The following is a 20768-nucleotide window of genomic DNA, read 5'->3' as shown; positions in this document are numbered from 1 at the left end:
ATGCTTTTCCAGCTAATCATCACATTTGGAAGTGCGGGAACAAGGATGCTGGTGAAGATGTCACTGATAACAGGATCTCCTCAAAACAGCGATGACATCCTGCGGAAAAGAAGGGAGACGCATCGGCCGAAGCGTTAACTTTTAGAAGGCGGGCCAACCACGTAACCAAAACAAATTATTAGCCCTTACATCAGGTAACTGGGGTGCACGTGAAAATTGACCTGAGTGAAAACTTTGAAACGACCAGAATGAAAATGCAATGACCGCAGAACGCTTTAAAATATTGACACAACATGTAGCCCTTTACCGCAAACACCTGAATATGAACTTACGAGGGAGTTTTATGGACACCTACTGGACATTACGAACACTTTTGTCAAGAATTTGTGTTCTTACCAACGGGTTTACGATTCTTCAGTCCGTGCAGTAGAGTAGCCGGTGGCATATTGGCTTCCAATCTCTGTACTGAATAAACCAGTTAACTTACCTACCTAAGAAATCAAAAACACTACTCGCAAACACAAAAGGCTGTAATCTAAATGAAAACGCAACACCATCGATCTACCAAAACAAAACTTTTTCATTTCTCTGAGTTTTACCCGAACGGAAATGTTTCGTATTATTGCAGAACATTCTTCTGCTACTATCGGTAACGTTCACGTTCTTCAATGGGTGCCACACTATTGCGGGGCGAAAAACGTGCGACCTACCCATGCCGCTATATGAGGTGAACCGCCCGACGAGAGCGAATGACTGCACCTGTGATGTGGCGTGATGCCAACGATGAAGGTGATTGGCTCCTATTGTGGCGTGATGCCGAGCGAGAGCTGCGCCCGAGACAGGGAATCCCAGGAATTGTTTCAATTTATAATTCAATCTACATGCTCTAACAGGGCCGCAGTAACCACTTTGTCCTTGGCCAATCTCCCCAAGTGAGTAGGTGTTAAACGCCTCAATGGCATCATCATCATCCGTTGACATTGCCTCAAGGTGATTCGGCGTACGCCACTACCGAAGGTGCATCAGGCAACGCAAGCTTCACTTGAAAAGAAGGTTATCAATGAAACCGGCGTTGACAAGGGTTGCCTTGAAGTGGTTTTAACGCCGGCACGTAACGCTAAAGGAACTCTTAGCGTCGCACACGCCTTGCGTGGCAGATACCGCGGTCATCGCCGTGCTCAAGGCAGCATCCAGGGGAGAGGGCCCCCATTGGTCTCGTAAAAATTCAGGCGCAGGAACCGTAAAAATTCAGGCTCGGGAATCTCCGCGAAGTCACCGTTTGTGTATAACGACTATAGAAAAAGAACGCGTACAAAACCCCAGAGGAGCAAATGGACGGCCGAATCCAACGACGATCACCTACGATCAGCAACGACGATCACTGAATTAATTTTTTCGTACTATGGGCCAGGTTTTTGAAACCTTATTCCCGAAAAGAGAAAAAGTCAGCGCTGATTGGAGTAAAATGGGACGGTGAAGAAGGGTGACGCCCAGCGGCTATGTTTCGTGTGTAATTAGTTGTCAATACAGTTCTTTTCTCTTGTCCAAGTCGCCGTACTCGCCACAGATGACATTTAATTTCTAACGCAGTGGCTCCACAGCTCTGCGAGCTCTTGAAAAAAATTCCCCGCATTTCCCCGAGGGGAAGAATGTGAAAGTGCGAATGCACGAGTTGAATTTGCGCAGTTTGGTAATGTTCGCGAAAGAGGGATCACACACACATACACAACTACAAAGAAAGAAAGATGCATTTATTCACAGACACCTATTTGTGTTGTCGTTGTACTTGATTGCTAGAGCGGATCTCAGATTTGAAATTTCGTGTCAGTACTCCTTTAAGCGGGTGCATTAGCCCTTCTCACGCCCGATTCCTGGCCAATCCCCCACGTGGGTATGTATCTCCCCCCGTTGCTAGGGAAGACGAGGAGCGCGCGCACCCGCAGCTGTTGCTATGCGGACTACGGCGGCGGACGATTGAGGATCGCTTAAGAAGTGCATTCGCACTTAAAATTTATGCGCAGTCTTCAACCTCCGAAGGTGTATGTCCAGCAAGCTGTAGCAAAACCACTGAATCGGCCGAGGGGATATACAGGTGTTTAGGAAAGCAAACGGCAGGTTATTAAGAATACATGCTTCCACATCATTTATATTCTTGCGAGGACAAATTGCAATGAGATTTGTTATGAGTTTCTTATGTTTCGTTTGTCTCACTCCGAAAAGATATTTTATTTCCGTCTTGAGATGATGCCGATGAACCAACGTTTATTTTAGAGCCAAGGGGTACGGGACGGGGGTGTGTTCAGCCTCCTATGTCCAGGAGAGCGCAGCTCGGGCCCACTGTGGCCATAGTTTTTAGGGGCAAAGTCTCATCTTGCTCAAGCCCTGTCCCGTCTCTCGTTGCTGCTGTATCCGGCACATTAGTGATGATTGTGGCAGGATCCCCATAGGGATTGGCCAACCAAAGATTGGCCAAAGGGGTCAAAACGTTCAACGCGTTCGTTGCTACCCAACAAGGAGGAGAGGAAGAAGAAGAGGTTGTCGTTCATCTCCTGCGAGCTCAAGACACGTACCGGGGGTACGCGACACAAGACGCTCTGCAGAAGGCGACAGCCAGGGTGGCTAAAATGTCACACACCGAATTCGCCAACTTACACATGGAGATTCTCATCGTGCCAAACAAGCCCTACATAATCACCACAAATACCGACGTCGTCGACGGAGCGGTGGTAAGCTTGACGTGTCGAGTCTTTATATGATGTGCGGGCGAATGGTTCACGGTTTTACCGATAAGCATTCTAGCTTCGCCCATCTCATCATCATTCACTTCGTGGAGATGGCGGGATTTTTTATAACAGTTTTCCTGGTACTCTGCGCGTCACAGTGGGGCGCTATGTATCAATTCTGGCAAAACGGGGGTCCATAACAAAGCCGAAATATCTGTTGAAATACTTCGAACAAGGAAGTTTTGATGTTTGGGCCTGTGTTACAAAACAGATCGGAAAGATTGAATCCGCATATTCATGCTGATTAGTAAAGCGCTTATCCCATGTAGCCACCACTGCCGGCTCTCGCTGTCACGACTTTTACAAAGTTTGCTGAGAATATTTACTACTTATATTAATTTTTCTAGAGAACCATACACGTTAAAACCCGAACAAAAACGTGAATTTAATGCACTCCGCTCTTCGCCGTGTATCCACCAGTCCCAACCGTGTAACGCTCAGCCTTTGCCAAAAAACGCCTTACAGGTAAAATGAAAACAATTTATTCGTTTTAATAGCGCAAATGGATATTATTCAGGGATGAGAATAGAAAAATAAACAACATCAAAACAATATTTGCAATACGTTTGATAGAGAAGTAGCCATATGAAAAATATGGATGGCAGTCAACGCCATCGCCATAACTAAGAAGAAATAGAGAAGCCCAGAGCGAAAGTGGCATATGGATAAAATATTGTGTAAACAGTCGAAACTTCTGTGGTCCTGCATTACCAGATATCTATAATTCGCGAATTTAACGCATTTAATCGTTCTAATAGCGTATTGGTCGAAAATAGTTTAAAAACACCAGAAAAAAACCATAAAATAAAAAGGAATGAAAAGGAAAAAAATACATACCGTATAAACGACCTTTACGAAATAAATCTATAAAAAAGCGGAAAAATCGAAGCAAAATATGGATATAAAAAGCGGGCCATCTCCACTAACGTGAAAGCTGGGAAGTGACGAGCATGCAGCGTATAAGTGTATTCAAAGCTTGAAAGTCTCTCTCTTGCCACACGGCGCGCGCTGATACACGGGACATCCCGACTACGAAGACAGAGGAGAAGTGAAACTGAAAACGGTGAACTGCAATTGTTAATGTTAGAGCAAGAACAAAACGGCATATAACCAGGAAAGCAAGCGCTAACAAAAAATGAGTGTCCCGGTGGGTTCTTTCAGTTAACGCGTTACGTTCTAGCGCGAGGTGTTGAAAAACGAGTGTCCCGGTGTTTTACTAACGCTACCACATAATAATACGACTACGAATGATGACGACGACACAAGACGCCGAGACCCTGAGCCCCTAAGGCACTTCACCCCTAAAACTTTACACACTTGGTATCTTTTTAGACCTGCGCAAAGCGTTCGAATCAGTAAATCCGTAAATCAGTTCGAATCAGTAAAAACTACACGACTATGGAATACGTGGAATTGCATTAGAACTTGTAAGAAACTATCTAAGTAATAGATACTAGTATGTGTCAATACATACCGCAACATCCACTAAATGTAAGATAGAAAGCGGCGTTCCCCAAGGTTCAATACTTGGCCCATTGCTATTTAACTTATACGTTAATGACTTGTCGGCAATACCTAACTCCCCACGGTTAGTCATGTATGCCGATGATACTAATATGTTCTTCTCCTCAAAATCACTTCCTGACCTGGAAATAAACGTTAACAAAAGAATGGATATTCTGTCGAATTGGCTGCATATGACTAAACTTCAATTAAATGTCTGTAAAACTAAATATATAATATTTGCGCCAGTCAATAAATCAACAAATACAAATTTAACGATACTGTTCCGAAACTGTAAAATAGACCAAGTAGAAACCCAGAAATTCTTAGGTATTTGGTTTAGAACTTACCTATCTTGGAATACACATGTAGAAAAATTGTGTTCTGAGCTAAGTAAAACTGTTGGTTGCCTCTTTAAAATCGCATCTCTTATCCCCCTTTGGTTGAAAAAATTGCTGTACTATACCCTGTTTTATTCTACGCTGTCATGCTGTTCCTTGGTATGGGGTACCACGACCGCTCATAATTACAATAGACTTATTATATTGCAAAAAAGGTACTCAGAATTTTTGAAAATTACCACAGAAGAATTCAGGATTTAAGAACCCATGATTTATTTTCCAAACACGGTTTGCTTAAAGCTAGTCAAGTATATTATTACAAATTGCTACAGTACATCAGAAATAATAATCTTTACAACACCTATACCCCTCAGCCAAAGAGTCTGTACTGCCAGCGTGGTAGACTTAGAAAAACACCACAGGTCCGTAGTAATTATGGCAAACAACAGACTGAATTGGCGATCCAAATATTTTCTTGTCTTTGTCCACGTGTTTACCATCGGCGCAGGCGGCTCCTTTCCCTCTCTCTCAATTAGCGGGAGGGCGAGAAAGCTGCCGCAGCTAGAGTTCCTGTATATGCTCCCTAGGGAGCATACCGCAGCTTGACTACTGCGCCCTCTATTGGTGGGTGTGGAAACCGCTTTCTGCGAGACAGGCGGCACTGCTCACACATCTGTGTAATGCATGTCATACAGCAGACTTACAAAGGCTCCACCGAGTATGGCTCGACTGCCAAAATATGATCTGAATAGAGCCCAATAAGAGGAGCGCGTGTGCAATCATCGATGGCCTGCCAATAGAAATGCGGCTACCGAATATCGTGATCACGAGACGGCACTTCAACCAACGTACGATAAACGACCAATCGCCCCAAAAGGCCTCAGAGGGCAAGGTGCTGAAATACAAGAGTTCAAAGGCGTGTGCGCAAGGCTTTAAAGGGACACTGAAGTAAATTTGTCAAGCTCCAGGTTTGGCTTGCACTGCGTAGACTGGCTCAAATTACCACACTTTTTATCGTTTATCCGGTTGATAAGACGTTAATTATTTTATAAAGCGGGAAAGAAGAAAAACTACCATGCGCGGTCTGTGGCGGCCGCGCCAACTAAAGGCTGTGACGTCGGGAGGAGGGGGCACCGTGATTGGACGATGTCCGAGGTTAGCATTTAAACAAGTTTCAGTTTCGGTTCTGTAAAACAACAAGCTTGACATCCGACGTCATCGTTGGATGGGCATTCTCAATATCTCAGTAATCGTCGTAGCGCGCTTCTGCCATGTTGTCGGCTGTAAAGTGCCTAAGACAAGCCTCCCAGGACGGCTTGGAATCGTAGAAATCACTAGCCGAAGCCTACGCAGTGGATAAATGCCCTCATCGTCACCGTGGACGCTAAGATGCCACGCGCTTTTCCCGCATATTCGGAGCTTGCCTCACTCATGCCTGTATCGTAAAAAGCGTGTTCGCACTTGGCCAACGGTGTGCTGATTCAGTCGGTGCTTGTGGCAACAGCACGACAACGAGAACTCGCTAGCACGTCAGTGTCAGTCTGTGCGCGTTCTGCGAACTCGGTCGTGGAGCAGAGAACGTTACGGCCCAAAAATGGTGAACGCAGTTTAGAAAACATCATCCGAATACGAAAAAATCTACTCGCAAAAAAAAAAAATTCTAGCGCCTCACACCACTCGGCCACGAGCCAGATCTGCCGGTGGTTGGATATATAAAGTATATAATGTATAACCAGTTTACACATTTATTTAGTTTTAGCATTTCAAGTGCGTTAGGTGTCTATTTGTTGTATAGCGCTCGTGCAGTAAGCGTCCCCCAAACTTCGACAATATCTCACGTCTAGCAATCGCATTTCTTAGCCGGAAAAGCGTTCGCAGATGTGTTGTCATGGTGCTGACCGCTGTGCTTGTTCACCCAGCGCAAAAAAGTGCTTCCTGCTCCCTAGTTTTGCGCTTTACGGTAACAGTTTCAGTTGATTTTATTTCCTTAGTACCTATATTGACTTCGCTGATTCCTCTCCCGCCTTCAAGTGGCCTTAGATTTTCCTACTAGCGTAAAGTCAGCGAAGCGTCGCATGTGCACTTGTGGAGCGCTTGTGTGGAGCGACCCGGACTCGGAGCTTGATACAGTGCACAAACTAACAAAGTAAAGAAAGGCACATTCTTCCATTCACAAACGTGTTGTGGCTTAGTTTTAACTGAGCGATCGAATTGCGACGACCCGTCGGCGACCGGCGGAATAAACGCTGGGCCGACTGACTCGGTAGGAAGGTCGGCGAGCCGTGCAGTAGCGCAGCCAATTGCCAGCTCATCTCCTGCTGACGTCACACGAAAACGCCACAGAAAGTGGGCGAGGGTGTAGGAAGGGGGACAGCATTTTCGAATTGATTTTTTACTAAATAAATTCGCGTAAACGCGCTCAGAGTGGTCGAAACATGGCCTATGGACTCCGGACTACAATTTGCGCTAGTAATCCCGCAATGTTCACAAATCACTTCACTGTCCCTTTAAGGAGACTTTCTCTGTGGTCATTATGACTCGAGCTGCAACGTGCGCGACAGACTGTGAATAGGTCATGACCTAAAAGCCGACACGAAAGTCCTTCGCACGCTCGTCATACAAGCACGGCGATAACATCTGTGACGCCCGCATCTTCCCTGCGCAGCAACAACGAAGAGTGAAATGGCCAGGTTTTTTTTTGTCTGCGGAGGATAGGAGGCCTGTTCTGGGTACCGCTTGTTTCGCTCGCTTGTGTGTTTCATGCAGTTGCTTTGTACGTTGCAATCTTCAAGCAAATTTTGGTTATACCGAATCTCGCCATCACACAGATCTGCGTTCTCAAGTTATTTAATGGGGCTTTGACATTATGGTAGAATCTAACGACCACCTAGCGGCTAGCCTTTGGTGACTAGGGTTGTCGTGACGTGTACTTCCTATTTGGCATGATAACAAGAACCACTACCCCCTCACTAAGGCTGCGTACTTATCATATTTCAAGTTGCTTCGTAAATGACGAATATCACCCGCCTTTTTTTGTTCTGAGCGCCTCCATCAAATAACACAGCCTTGTAACATAGCGAAGCACAATATTATATTTATTTATTCCCGTATTTTTTTCCCACCTGGTTCTGCCATTATTAGCCCCGGCGTCCCGACAATATCTCCCTTGATAGTACTGATGAAGTTAACCGCTCATTGGTGATGATTGTGCGAACACCAACGCAACCATGTTATTTGGGCCGGGGTAAAACTAAGGGTGTTCTGTACCAATGTTCCATACTTCTTTGATACCCGAGCAGTTTCATTGCGATGTTTTCCCTTTCACATTTCCGGGTGCGAAGCACCGTGTGGGAAAATGGACGTAGTAACAATACCATTGGGTTATTTACAATAGAGGCGGCCGTCACAATAGAGTTTAACCACACTTGGCTTAGCTAATTCAATATTTTAGCTAATTGAACAATTATTCCCATCAAAACTAAAATAATATCTGCCAGCAGTTTATACAGTTACAATGAACATGGCGACATCATGCTGGCAGCTCTACAGAAAGCTTCGGCAGAAAGAGTGACTGCCCTGGATGTTAACTTAAGATATGGCGCATATAACTATCACTAATATACGCGACATCACAATGCATGACGTTTGTATATCGCTCAGAAATGAAACTGCTGGATTTCATCCAGCTCTACTCTTGCGTGAAAAAACCGGTAAGCAGGAGCCAAGACGTGGTCTCAGTCTTTTTGCAAAACTGCGACGTTCCACCCGGGTTTACTGGTGCGTTCTTCTAAAACTTCTAGCGCGATAAACACAACGACACAGAATAAGTACAACGGTACAAGCCCTTGTGCGGTCATCCTATTTTCATTTCATTGTATTTATTGCGCTTCAAGTTTTAGGACAAATACATGCCACCTTGCCCAGCAATCTGTTTTCTCACTGGCATAAACAGCACTACTGGGTGCGGTACCATCCTCTCTAATTTGGACACACAGTACTGTTATTTACTTCGTTCAAAACCCCGTGGTAATTCCAGCTACTCTCCAGTAGAGAGCAGAATATCGCTGGTCCGCGCCTTGTGGACACTTACGTTTCATTCCGTTTCATTTAGCAAGAAGGGTAAGGGAAGGTGTGTATTCACGATTCTGGTTCATGAACAGCCGCGGCTCTTCCAGACACCGAGCAGCAAACTCCTGGCGTGATGGGTGGCATGAGTGGCAGACTTTTACAGCGCTAAGCAGCTTGATACTGTAGCAGCCCGGAATGTCGGCTGCTGAAGGAGGCAAGAAAGCGGACGTAGAGCTGGTTTGCAGTTTCAAGACAAGACTTTATTTTCGAAAGATGCGTACGCCGAGAGTTTCCCCCGATTAGGGAAAGAACGGGATCCTCCGCGCCCTTCTAAAAGAGAAAGGAAAAAGGCCTCCGAAGCGAGCTGACGGCAACGGCGCCAGGACTAATGCCAGGAGTCGGCGGGACTACAAGTTAAGCGGTCCCCCGAAAGGCGACCGTTGAAGAGGGGGGAGGAGGGGGGGGGGGTGATCCTCGTAGTAAGCAGGCGGCGGCGTCGCCAATACGCGTCTTCCACAGAAGCGCACTGTCTTCAAGCCGGCGGCCGACCGGAGAGAAAGGAAAAGTCTCCGTCGGCGGACGCCTGTTTTGCGGCGCTGCAGAGCGGTTTCCGCTACAATGCAATGCCTATCAGTAAATTGAGAAGCCCTATCCACTCCTCGCTAGTGATCTCATCACAGGAAGCACGCGGAGACGCATACATAGACTCAATTCCCCACGGCAAGGATCCAGGTGATGGTTACGGGCAGCACTAAAGCTGCAGTCTCTGGGAAACATCCGACCACAGCAATCCTTCGCAATAAGTATATTTCTAGCTTATTGATTTACTCAAAATATGGCATTTTATAATACCTAGCAAAGGATTCCAAGGAAACGCTCTAAGAACGCGAACCTAGATTTTACCGATGGCGTGTCGATACAGTGCGTCTCTGTGCTCTTTTGTACTGGCACAGACATACACAAGCTCATAGTATTTTAGGGTTAAGGTAAGCCATGTTTGAGCTGCAAGTACTCATTGCAAAGTACCTTATTGTTTTTGAATTGTATGTGGACGCAGTCACTTACCTTCCACCATAGTATTGAAGTCCGTGATATTAGAAAGTAGCTGGGGGTCTATGATAGGGGGATCAAACGGATCGTTGCTTTTCAGCTTTATGAAGCCACGCGAGGATGGTCGGAGGAGTATCGGTGCAATTGAAAAAAGAAATTGCCTTCTTAAAATGCCATGGGCCACTGTAGTGCAAGGCTGAAAAAGACAAATCGAAATATATCGCTACTATTTTAGTAATACAAAGAGAAGAAAACAATCTCTTTATTGTAAACGACAGAGTGTTTTACGGCGTTTCTTTGGCGAGTAGTGAATTAACGCTAATGCCTTTTGTCGGACATGGTCCTAATAAGAAGCGGGTAGAATCTGCCTTTTAGAGCGCCCTGTGAGAGGTGTTTCAGTACGTACCTTCCTACAGCTAATTTTATATATCTGGTATTGTTACCAATACATTAGATCAATACGACGATGCGGGACGGCGTTTTAAAAGTGTTCTGATATCTTATACAATCAGCCATTCCACCTTTTCAAAGTGTTTTCCTAATGGTCTGCACTAACCAAATCTTAGACTTCATTTCTTGCCTTTAAGCTTTTCATAGAGTCGTGCTACATGCGTAGCTCTGTTTGTTCCTCAGAAGGAGTTCAGTTTTTTCTCTTTATCCTTTTGTCAGAGCCAAACACTCAGTATATTGATCAGTTTTCGCGATGTCTTTGATGTATAGACTTTATCCGTTGTCAGCGTTGTATATATTTTTGTATTGTGTCTTGTCTGCGGCGTGTTATATATATATTTGTGTTCTGCATTTTTTTTTCAATATATTATACCACTTTGTGCCTTCCTCACAATCACCGTTCAACACCACGTACAATTACGGAATGCCAGGAACAAATTAATTTGCCTATTGTTTATGGTACATATAGTTCAGTTTCTCACCCTTGCTAAGACTTGCTTAAGACGGACTACTCCTCGCTCACATTTTGCACAAACCACTTCTTTTTCGCCATACCAAAAAAACACCCGCCGATGGGCGGTCAGCGTGTTCGGTAGTCGATCAACGACGTCATGGTCCCACCACCCTTCTCCGCGGCACTCACCGCCACTGAGGCAACGTGACTTTTGATGCCTTTCGCGTTGACGCCGACGACGATGACGGTAACTTTTTTGCGTTCACCTTTCATGTTTGACGACACATGCAAGGCTTTCGCCTTAGTACATTGACACGTGTTTATGTGTCTTAAAAACAATAGAGATTCGCGCTTGTCCTGGGTGCGGTGATTTGTCTACAATAAAATTTCGCTCTGTTTTTTTGTTTAGCCCAGAACCGACTTCTCTTACAACTTATTATTTTGCTCCCTCACTGTTACCCTCCAAGACCACACCCCTCCTGCTAGACTTTTGCCTCCTCATTTCCTTCCTTTCTTCCCTGAACTCCTTCCCTGGCCCATTGTTCCGAGTACCATCCTTTTAATTCGCGACATCTGTCTCATCCTCAAATCCTGTCGTGTTACACCCCCTCCTCATATTATCCACTGCATTCGCCATAGTCCCCCTCGACGTCATTCCCTTCAGAGTCCACCTCTACTTTCTGCTACTCTGTTGTTCCCATCCTCTTCTCTCTTTACCCCACCCTCTTTTGCTACCCATTTCCCATACTTCTCTTCCTCTTTATTTTTCACTTTCTATATCCGCTCGTCTTGCTACCAATTTGTATGTTTGTTACGTCAGGCTGGGGGCAGTAGGGTAAGGAACAGGGAGGCTGGCAAAGCCCGAATAGTCACAACAAAAAAACAACTTGTAAACGGTGCTCGTGGTATGAAAAGAGGAAAAGCTACGGCAAACGACGCAATGTCCGTGGGTATAATATACGGCGGAAGCGATAGTAGCGTGCAACAGCTCACAAAATTATTCTTAGATGGAATCATCTTATACCACAAAAGACCCCGTTGGTTGGAAAAATACCAACATACTTTTGATACACAAGAAGAGAGATGTCAACGAGGTCAGACATCATGGACCCATCAGGCTTCTGTCAGGTGTGTACAAAGTGTTTACCGGGGTAATAACCACGGGAGGGACGTCCTACTGTAAAGAACCGAGAAAACATGAATACTTTAAAAAATGCTACTCAGCAATCGGATTTATTTGGAAAAGTCAGCTTACTATAGAACCCCTCAACATTACATCGGTGGATTACGAATAAGAATTTCATGTATACATCGCTGCAGTACTCGCAGCGTTGAAGGACAGCAAAATAGAGGAGGCGTAATAAGTACTCTTGTAGCACATACAGCAGGGAGACATTGGTCCGTGAATTATAGAAACAGGCTGATGAGTTTAATCAGGAAGAGATCGAAGCAAGGTGACTATCTCTCCACATTTTTAACTGCCTCTTTCGAGACGACGTGCAAGAGAAGAATGCGGGTGGAAGGAAAATACTTGAGGCACTTGAGATTTCAACACGACATCATCTTGTTCGGAGAATGAAAATGACCATGAAAAGTTCTGTGATAATGCTGCAATCGGAAAAGTCTGTAATATATCTAAGCTCGAAACTGTAGAAATCGTAAACGATGTTAAATACGCAGAAATAACGAACTTAAGTATGTCGCAATAAATACGTAAAGGGACACTGACAAAAACACCGAACGTGGTCTGAAAAGACAGCCTGGCATCTGCAGAAAACGAATATACCAGTCTCGGGGTCAGTACCTTGAACGTAATCGCGTAAGTAATAAAAAAAATGAAGCTACCAGCCGCCTTGCAGAGATTACATCAACGGCAATTGCGCGGATGTGCCAAAAGTCCCGTGACGAACAACAGAACGACAACCGCGCACAACAGCTCTCAGAGAAACACATAAAATCTATCTTAGCGCATTGACTTTACAAGTCATAAACAATTATAAATGCGCAGGTAGAATACTCGCCGTACCAACATTCGCAAACTGCCAAGCTGCGGCACCGGTGGCGGTTGCGATGGTTATACAGTCAAATCTCATTATAACGAAACCGGATTGACCGAATTATGCTATACATTGAACAAAACCAAATTCATTACGAAAATGCATGCTAAACATATACCTTATAAGGAAGTTCACATCGGGTATATCGAACTCGGCGCGCCTACAACTGCCACCAAAATGCATGGGGACTCCGAGCGACGATTGAGGTGTTGAGACTCGCATGGAGTGACGTGACGCCCGACACGTTCCGTAACTGTTTCCGACGCACGGGATTCACGATTGAGCCCATCCAGTCAGGCAGTATTGCTTCATATTGAAGGACAGGGACTTGAAGTGATGCTAACGAATAACAAAAATTTCAGTGAATATGCTTTCTATATTATCTAAGGCAGATTTGTTTTCGGCTAGCAATATATTTTCGCAATGACATGCTATGAGAAACCGTAGCTGCCAACAATTTTATGCCGCCCTTTACAGCACGCAACAAGGCGCGTTTCCGAGCGCGCGCAGCTTCGCCCAAGCTCCTTAGCAACTGATTCGGTCGCCGCTGATGCCTGCGAGAGGCAATGAAACCAGCGCCCCTCTATCGCCCAGCGCTGCCTTTACAAAATTGCCTCGCCCAGCATGACACGCCAGCACAGCAGCGATTAAACATATTAGATAGGGCGGCGGGGGCAGAGCGAACACACTTTTAGACCTGCGCTCCTTAGTTCCCGTCGGCGCCCATACGCGGCGCAACGATGTAGTTCGGCCTTAGTTCGGCCACCACTCCCGTGCTCCGTTTACTTCTGCGCGGATGTGCACGTGCCCCCATATGGATTTATTAGGCTCCCGTTTTGAAACTTTTTTTGCTCAGGTTCGGTAGGACAATGGTCATGTGTAGCCCATTTACAAGTTAGCATATAGCCCCACCGTGCAGGCGCGGCAGTGTAATTTGCCCCTGCATTGGAAATAAAATATCCGAGTACACCGAAGCACGTTTGCTGGTTGTTAATCGGCCATCATAATACCTAGTTGAACGCTTGCGACGCCTTGTTTCGCCTCGCATATTTTGTGAAGAGCTCGGGCATCTTGCAGCTAGAGGCCTAGAGTTTCATACTAATATATACTAGAGGGAAATCTATCGCTGCACTCGCAGCCCGCCGTGATCGGTGCCATTGCCGCTAGCGACGTTCTTGGCCTACTGGCTTGGCTAGCCATATGGCTACTTTTTTTGTTTCGAAGCCAAAATCAACAAAAAAGAGTAACATTTTTTTTCTTGTTCGTCGTGCCTGGTGCTTCTACATAATCACTGACAAATTATTCTTTTTGAAGGTTCCGTTTTACAAAAACAAAACAAATTTGATGAACCTTCTGCAGTAATACTTTTGGTTTTTTGCAGCCAGAGCCAACTTTTCAGTCTGTTAATGAGCCATGTCAAGGGCAAGTGGAACGTGTCTGCCCAGTTATAGTGCCTAGAATACATTCTGGGCACTATAGTCTGCTACATGCGAGAACGCTCGCCGAAGCGGGGCTCCTCTAGACAGTGGTGCCAGATTTCCCTATATTAGTGTGAAACTCTATGGCTGGAGGAGCGTTTTGCTTTCGAATGGCTTTGCTTTCGAATGGAAACCCAATGTGCCGCTTCTCATTTATGCCACCGTGTAATGAGGAAGCTGACGACAATGGTGAATTTCGGTGGTCGTTCTTCCCCTACCGCTAGAACGGCAACGCCATACGTTGGGTTTTCAGCTTAATCTCGCGTCTTGGAACGTCTCGTAAACCATGTTGCTTGCCCATAACGACGTTACCGCACTTTTTGATCGATAGCTCTTAGCTCCGTCAGCGCTGCTGGAGACAAGAGCTGCATATTTCCACTGTGCAACTAGTGCACCAACACGGCAATAAAGCGACGTCAGTGCAAGCTATCACGCCTCCGAAAAACGCGTCCCCAAACTTTGTTTTCGAGTTCACAAAGCATGGGAGAGCAGTTCGACCGTGCTGTAACGGCAGCCAAGCAGCGGCAGCAACTGGGTGCACTGCGGCCCTCGACTGCGAGCGATACCCGCTCCACGACCCCCCCCCCCCCCTCGCCACCCCCAAACACCGATACACACACTGTTGAGACTGGGCCATCCCAGCTCAGTCACCACTCTTGCGACATTACCCTGCTGAGTCCGCTATCGACGCTCGGCAGAGTAGAGCGACGAAGTAGTCGAGGTGACGGTAATTTGATGCTGTATTTACATACAATATATACAAAGGTAGCAAGAGCATTACATTGCTCTGACAAAGGCTATGGCACTTCTTAACTCAAAGCCTTCAAAAAGATGCCGTCGCACCACCGCTGCTTCAGCGCTGGTGTTATACCCCAGCGTTCCGTTGCAGCCGCGTGCAGTTCGAATCCGTTCAGTCCGGACTATCACTGGCCGCAGTTTGAATCCGGCGAATGGAGGCGAAGCCGAGCCGTTACGACGAGGAAAGGGAAGGCGACTCAGCGGCGCCGTCTCCAGGCGCTACTCGCTGTGTGTCTGTCGGGGGTAGTTTTTCCCAGGCATGACTTTGTCTAGCCGTCGCGATGGGAAAGAAGAGTAGACTCGAGGGTGCCTTCCCCGCCAAGTTGCGGCACCTGGCGCGAATCAACTCCACCGTCGGCACGTCACCGGGAGCAGCGAATTTGTGTCGGGCGCGGTGACACAACACACACGCATACAAAAATTCGTGGTTAAGCTCAGACCCGTGTGGTTTTTTGCCCGGGCTCTTAAAAAAAACATAGCGACGCGCATACATAGCGCCGTTGTCCTGTCCCCTTCTCGCGGTGGGACCTTCCTCTTGGGCTTCCCGCACGCCAGCCGGTTTTCGTTTTTGTGTTTATCTCTTATTTTGCAGGCTGGCGGCGGCGGCGAGGGGTACGGCAACACAACGTTCGCAGCATGCGGAACAGTGTCGGAAGCGTCTCTTCGTCGTCATCATCATCATCATAATCATCATCATCATCACCACCACCACCACCACCCTATCTACGCGCACTGCAGGGCAAAGGCCTCTCCCATTATCCTCCAATTACCCTGGTCCTGTGCTAACTACGAACAATTTATCCTCGCAAACTTCTTCATCTGACCTGCCCATCTAACGTTCTGCCGCCCCCTGCAACGCTTGCCTTCTCTGGGAACCCACTCTGTTACCCTTAACGGTTATTCTGGGCCTGTTTTGGCGCAGCTTCGCGTCCATTGCTTGCTTCCTTCGTACGGCTTGATTAATTTTTAATTACGAACGGTTACCTTGCCTTCGTATTACATGCCCTGCCCACGTCAATTTCTTCTTAATTTCTACGTTAATGAGGTCCTTAACGCGCTTTTTCTCCCTGACCCACTCCGCTCTCTTCTTGTCCTTTAATGTTACACCTATCATTTTCCGCTCCATTGCCCTCTGATTCGTTCTCAATTTAAGTTGAATCCTCATAGTGAGCATCCAAGTTTCTCCCCCGTAGGTGAGTACCGGTAAGAGGCAACCATCATACAATTTATTCTTCAGGGACAATGGTGGGTGCTATTCATTATCTGAGAATGCCTGCCGTATGCACCCCACGCCATTGTTATCCTTCTAATTATATCTGCCTCGTGGTTGTGATCTGGGGTCACAACTTGGCCTAAGTAGATATATTCGCTTACAACACCCACGGCCTCACCACCTATCTGAAACCGCTGTGCTGTCCCGAGGTTATTGACCATTACTTAAGTGTTCTGCGTAATAATTTTCAGGCCCACGGTTTTACTCTGTCCAGTGCAGTAAGCATACTTTGCAATTCCTCCCCCGAGTTACTCAACAAGGCAAAGTCATCAGCAAATCTGAGGTTACTCAGGTATTCTCCATTAACCCGTACTCCCACCTGTTCCCAATCTAACGTTCTGAATAGTTCGTGTAAACATGCTCTGAATAACATTGGGGAGATTGTGTCTCCTTGTGTGAAGCCCTTCCTTATAGGTATACTGCTCTTCTTATTGAGGATGACGGTAGCTGTGGACCCATTGTAGATATCCTCTGGTATTCTTTGTCTCTTTGTAGCTTATTTTAAAGGAGGTAGTATTTTTTGGCTACTCGAGCGCGACAATGTTGGTCTGTCTGTCTGTCTGTCTGTCTGTCTGTCTGTCTGTCTGTCTGTCTGTCTGTCTGTCTGTCTGTCTGTCTGTCTGTCTGTCTGTCTGTCATAAAGATAATTTATTATTGCAACTTATATCCCACCACGCTGTATAGAAGAAAGCTTCCTGCCCCGTGCGTTTTTCTTGCAGTACTTGCAGCGATAGGTCACGTTGCAAAAATTATTGCTAGTACCGATGTATTCATAGTGATGCTTCAAACTCTCTGGCATACTAAAACCTTGCGCTATCACTATGTCGTCCACTGAGTGCGTGTTGCAGGCAGCCATAGCTGGGCTTACGAACAATCGTCAGAGCAACACCTTTTCACTCACGTTTACAGTCCGTATCCGCATACTGCGCATACCTCGAATTTTGGGCCTTTTATACCATGGTAACCACTCTTTCCTTGTTTTTGTTACAACTCCTCCTCCAGAAATTTCTTCCGTATCCTCCTCCCGCCCAAAAGAACAACACCAAATAGAACAAAGCACCACGTTAATCGTAAAATGATCACATCGATTTTCGGGTTCAATAATGTCATTCACTGGCACTGGTCATGTTCTACACAGTGTCACAGAAGTAATTTTGAAGTCGCAAAAAGAGTGCTCACCAATCAGTCGCTCGAAAGGACTACTTGCCTAGCAGGTGTTGTGAAGAGCTACCGAGGATGACGCAACGTTGCATGATGCAACATTGCGTCAGCTGTACCACTTCGCATGATGCAACGTTGCGTTAACCGTAACTGAGGCTATCTCTTGGATGTAGCCGATACGGCTCCAAGGAACATCGGGTCCTACTATATTTATTCGCTACAGCGTGCATTCAGGCTTGGTTTGACCTCGCAAGGCCGATGAAAACTTATTCTCACTAAGAAAGGAATTTTCTACACGATACATTTAATGAATGTGGAAGTTTTATGGACATTTGGGTCAACAATGACGTCGTGGGGACAGTTACGTCATTCCCAGCTAACCCATACCAGGTACTTCTGGTAACATTCGTACCCATGACGTCAGAAAAAAACAGGAGGAGTTCGTGCCACCACACACAGATTATAATGCTGACCGATGCTTTACTGAAATGGTCCTCATTACCTAATCTAGAGCCTACAGAAACACCATACATCTCTTCTTGCCATACATTGTGTGCTTACCAGAACACGCCACAACGTTTTGCTTAGTGTGATTTCTTAGACACGAATGCAGGAACTTCGTCTTTATTACGACTTTATCACCTCTTAGAAAGAAAATAATAGAAACACAACTGTGTGTACAGCCAGGAAGCTTAAGTATGATGATGACGGGAAATATTTCGCCAATGGCTACATTATGATAAAAAAACTGCCCTTTATTTTTTGTTCAAGAAGCGCTGCAGTGTCTGAAACAGTCATAAAGACTCGAGTACGGCTTTTGTTAATTAATTTCGGTATGATATGGGGTTTTTACCACAAAAATATTGGCTAATGTGGTGTGCGACGCAGAGGACTGTTACTTGGGCTATGAAGTGTGCCGTAGAGAAGGGCTCGGAGTTATTTAAATTTCAACTATTCGGTATAATTTTCATTTATTTTGTACACAGGACTTCATTGATGGATACCAGTGGAAGGTAAATGATTTTGTGGAAGAAAACAATTTTATAGGCTGTTTAGTCACAGCAGACACGTATGCATGTATAGTGAATACCGAACCGAATGGAGGTTGATAAATGTGTATAACCGTTTCAAGCGCGATAATAAAGGCTGGCGGACTCTGGAAGATAGTCAACTATACAAACAAGCCACTCGTGCAGTATTTATAAAATGGTCAGTTATTTAGCTAACTGTGCCAAGGAGATGAACAAATAGCAATAGGGACAATATCAACTGAATGAAAAGAAATCCATTGCTAGACTTGTTTGGAGAATAAAAATAGAACTCACAGGGCTGTCTTAAATCCGCACTCACGCGCTCTGTGAGTGCGACCGCTTTGTGGGGGTGTAACAAAAAGATTGAGATCCAGCTGAGCAATGAATGTGACTACATGTTTCAACCTTAATGTTGGATAGTGGGGCATCATGTTTAAGTTCCAGCCCTTTGCAATGTTTGCCATGACATAACGTGCACCCACATTTTGAAAATTTTCTAGCTTATCTTTATCATGCGCAGTAAGCAGGTTCCAGTCGCTGCACGCATATCGACCGTACAAAATATTTGGGGGGTAATGACAGCGTGCACTGGGTACCATGTAACATGTTTTGTTGCAGGTAGCATATGAATTTGTGCGCCTTGATGTCGGTGTAATCAGAATGTCACTGCCAAAAAACTGTATTTGAAGGATACGCGCAATCAGTGAAGTTATGAAACAATTTTCTATCTTTGTTGGTTACAGCCAAACAAAATCAATGCTTTACCGTTCTTTCCAGTAATTGTCTTGCGCACTGATTCACGGTATTAGCTGGTACGCGCTTCTTGATGCAGCAGATATTCACTTTTTCTAACTGCTCTTGAATATCGGCCTGGTCGTTTTCACAACTTACGTTTCTGTAAGTTTACCATACATTATCATGATCAAACGATATCATACATGATTCACTTCCACGTTAATGTCATTAGGCAGAACGCTCGTAAATTGAAACACAGGAACGTTTGCGGGTTTGTGTTTTCTAAAAACGCCACCCCAGTAGCCAATAATCAAAGGAGTGACTAGTTAACTAGAAAGGTGTAGGAGTGGGCTGTTACAGCTTACCTCTTGGCTATTGTTCGGGCAATAAGGAAATTGCAAGGGCTTTGGATATGGAGTGACGAGAAACAACTGCAGATCCGGGTTAGATCTATTCGACCGCGAAGTGTTCACGAAAGCAACCGAATCCACTCCGGAAGGGTAGCTCAGTGGTCCTGAAAAAAAAAAGACATCAATCTCACCCAAAATGTGCTACTTGCTTTGTAATGCACATACAAGCGTATAACGGTTTAAAAACGTCTTAACAAGGACGGCCTGCGGAGGTGGTAGTTGCTTCCGCAATGAGAACACAACCGAAGCTTGAGTTGCTAAGAGCACGGTGAGTTAACCCTCTCCAGCAGAAGCTGAAGAGGGATAACTCACAACTGAGATTGTTATAAAGAGATGAGAAATGGCCCCATGGCCCGACAGATGGCAGGGCCGCGAAACGAGTTCTTGAAGGCCAGCAATGGAGTTTGGCGTCCCACCATCCAATACGACTGCGCCCAGGACGCCGCTCTCAAAACTGTGCACACCATAGCACTCATGCGGTCGAGTGCTGCCATACTCACGTATTTTCAGGTTGCCACGCGGGCCTTTAGTCATATTCAGAGACCGGAACTTAAGGCTCGCAAAATCACGGTTTTAGGCGCCTATATTAGGCACTGAAAAGTGCCATTTAGGCATATATAGGCGCCAATTACTCTCGGTGAGGCATATATACGCCCAGTTTGTATTTATTTTAGGGGCGCATTTTAGGACAAATATTAGACCTGCAGGGAAAACAGAGCAGAAATCGTGTGCTGTGGAAAGTAATTGTTCTTGTCTTCGTAAAAAGTAGCCACACGACAGTTGACATTTTAAGATTTACATGAAATGCAGGGTGATTCGACGCCAAAAGAAAGGCTTCAAAGCCATGACAAACCAAACCCATCAGACTGTTTTGCTACTTGCCGTTGTACATCCTTTCAGTCGATAATTGTGGGCGATAAAACAACGCTCATTATCTCCTTAAGTCAGGGAAGTGTGCTTGTACTTGGGGCGATCCATTATCTAATTCCAACTGGAATATATATCTGAACGTTTCCTGCTCAGAACCTTCGGCAGTTTTTTTTAGCACAGGGAATCCAGGAGTTTTATGTGGACAGATTTAGGAAACTGGTCTTTACGGCACGGTGGCGGATCTGTACTGGACCACCCAAATGAGCTCAGCGTTCTTGGTCAGAGTGGCGCCCAAGCTCTCAGATG

The 20768-nt window shown here is 45.6% G+C and overlaps 1 protein-coding gene across 1 annotated transcript in view; it reads right to left on the bottom strand.

Moving 5' to 3' along the window:
• Positions 1-20768, bottom strand: part of LOC144172495 (alcohol dehydrogenase [acceptor]-like) — a 132676-nt gene that overhangs the window by 69206 nt on the left and 42702 nt on the right. Inside the window, exons 8-9 of the mRNA XM_077701188.1 lie at positions 19548-19696; positions 9761-9941 (exon numbers count right to left, since the gene is read on the bottom strand). Of these exons, the coding sequence (XP_077557314.1) occupies positions 9761-9941; positions 19548-19696 (330 nt within the window). The remainder of the gene's footprint in view (positions 1-9760; positions 9942-19547; positions 19697-20768) is intronic.

This window comes from Haemaphysalis longicornis, unplaced genomic scaffold (assembly GCF_048455015.1).
Source record: "Haemaphysalis longicornis isolate Haplotype H1 unplaced genomic scaffold, Haemaphysalis longicornis Haplotype H1 scaffold_23, whole genome shotgun sequence".
In the NCBI taxonomy this organism is placed as follows: Eukaryota; Metazoa; Arthropoda; class Arachnida; order Ixodida; family Ixodidae; genus Haemaphysalis; species Haemaphysalis longicornis.
This window is presented reverse-complemented; position numbering and strand designations above follow the sequence as displayed.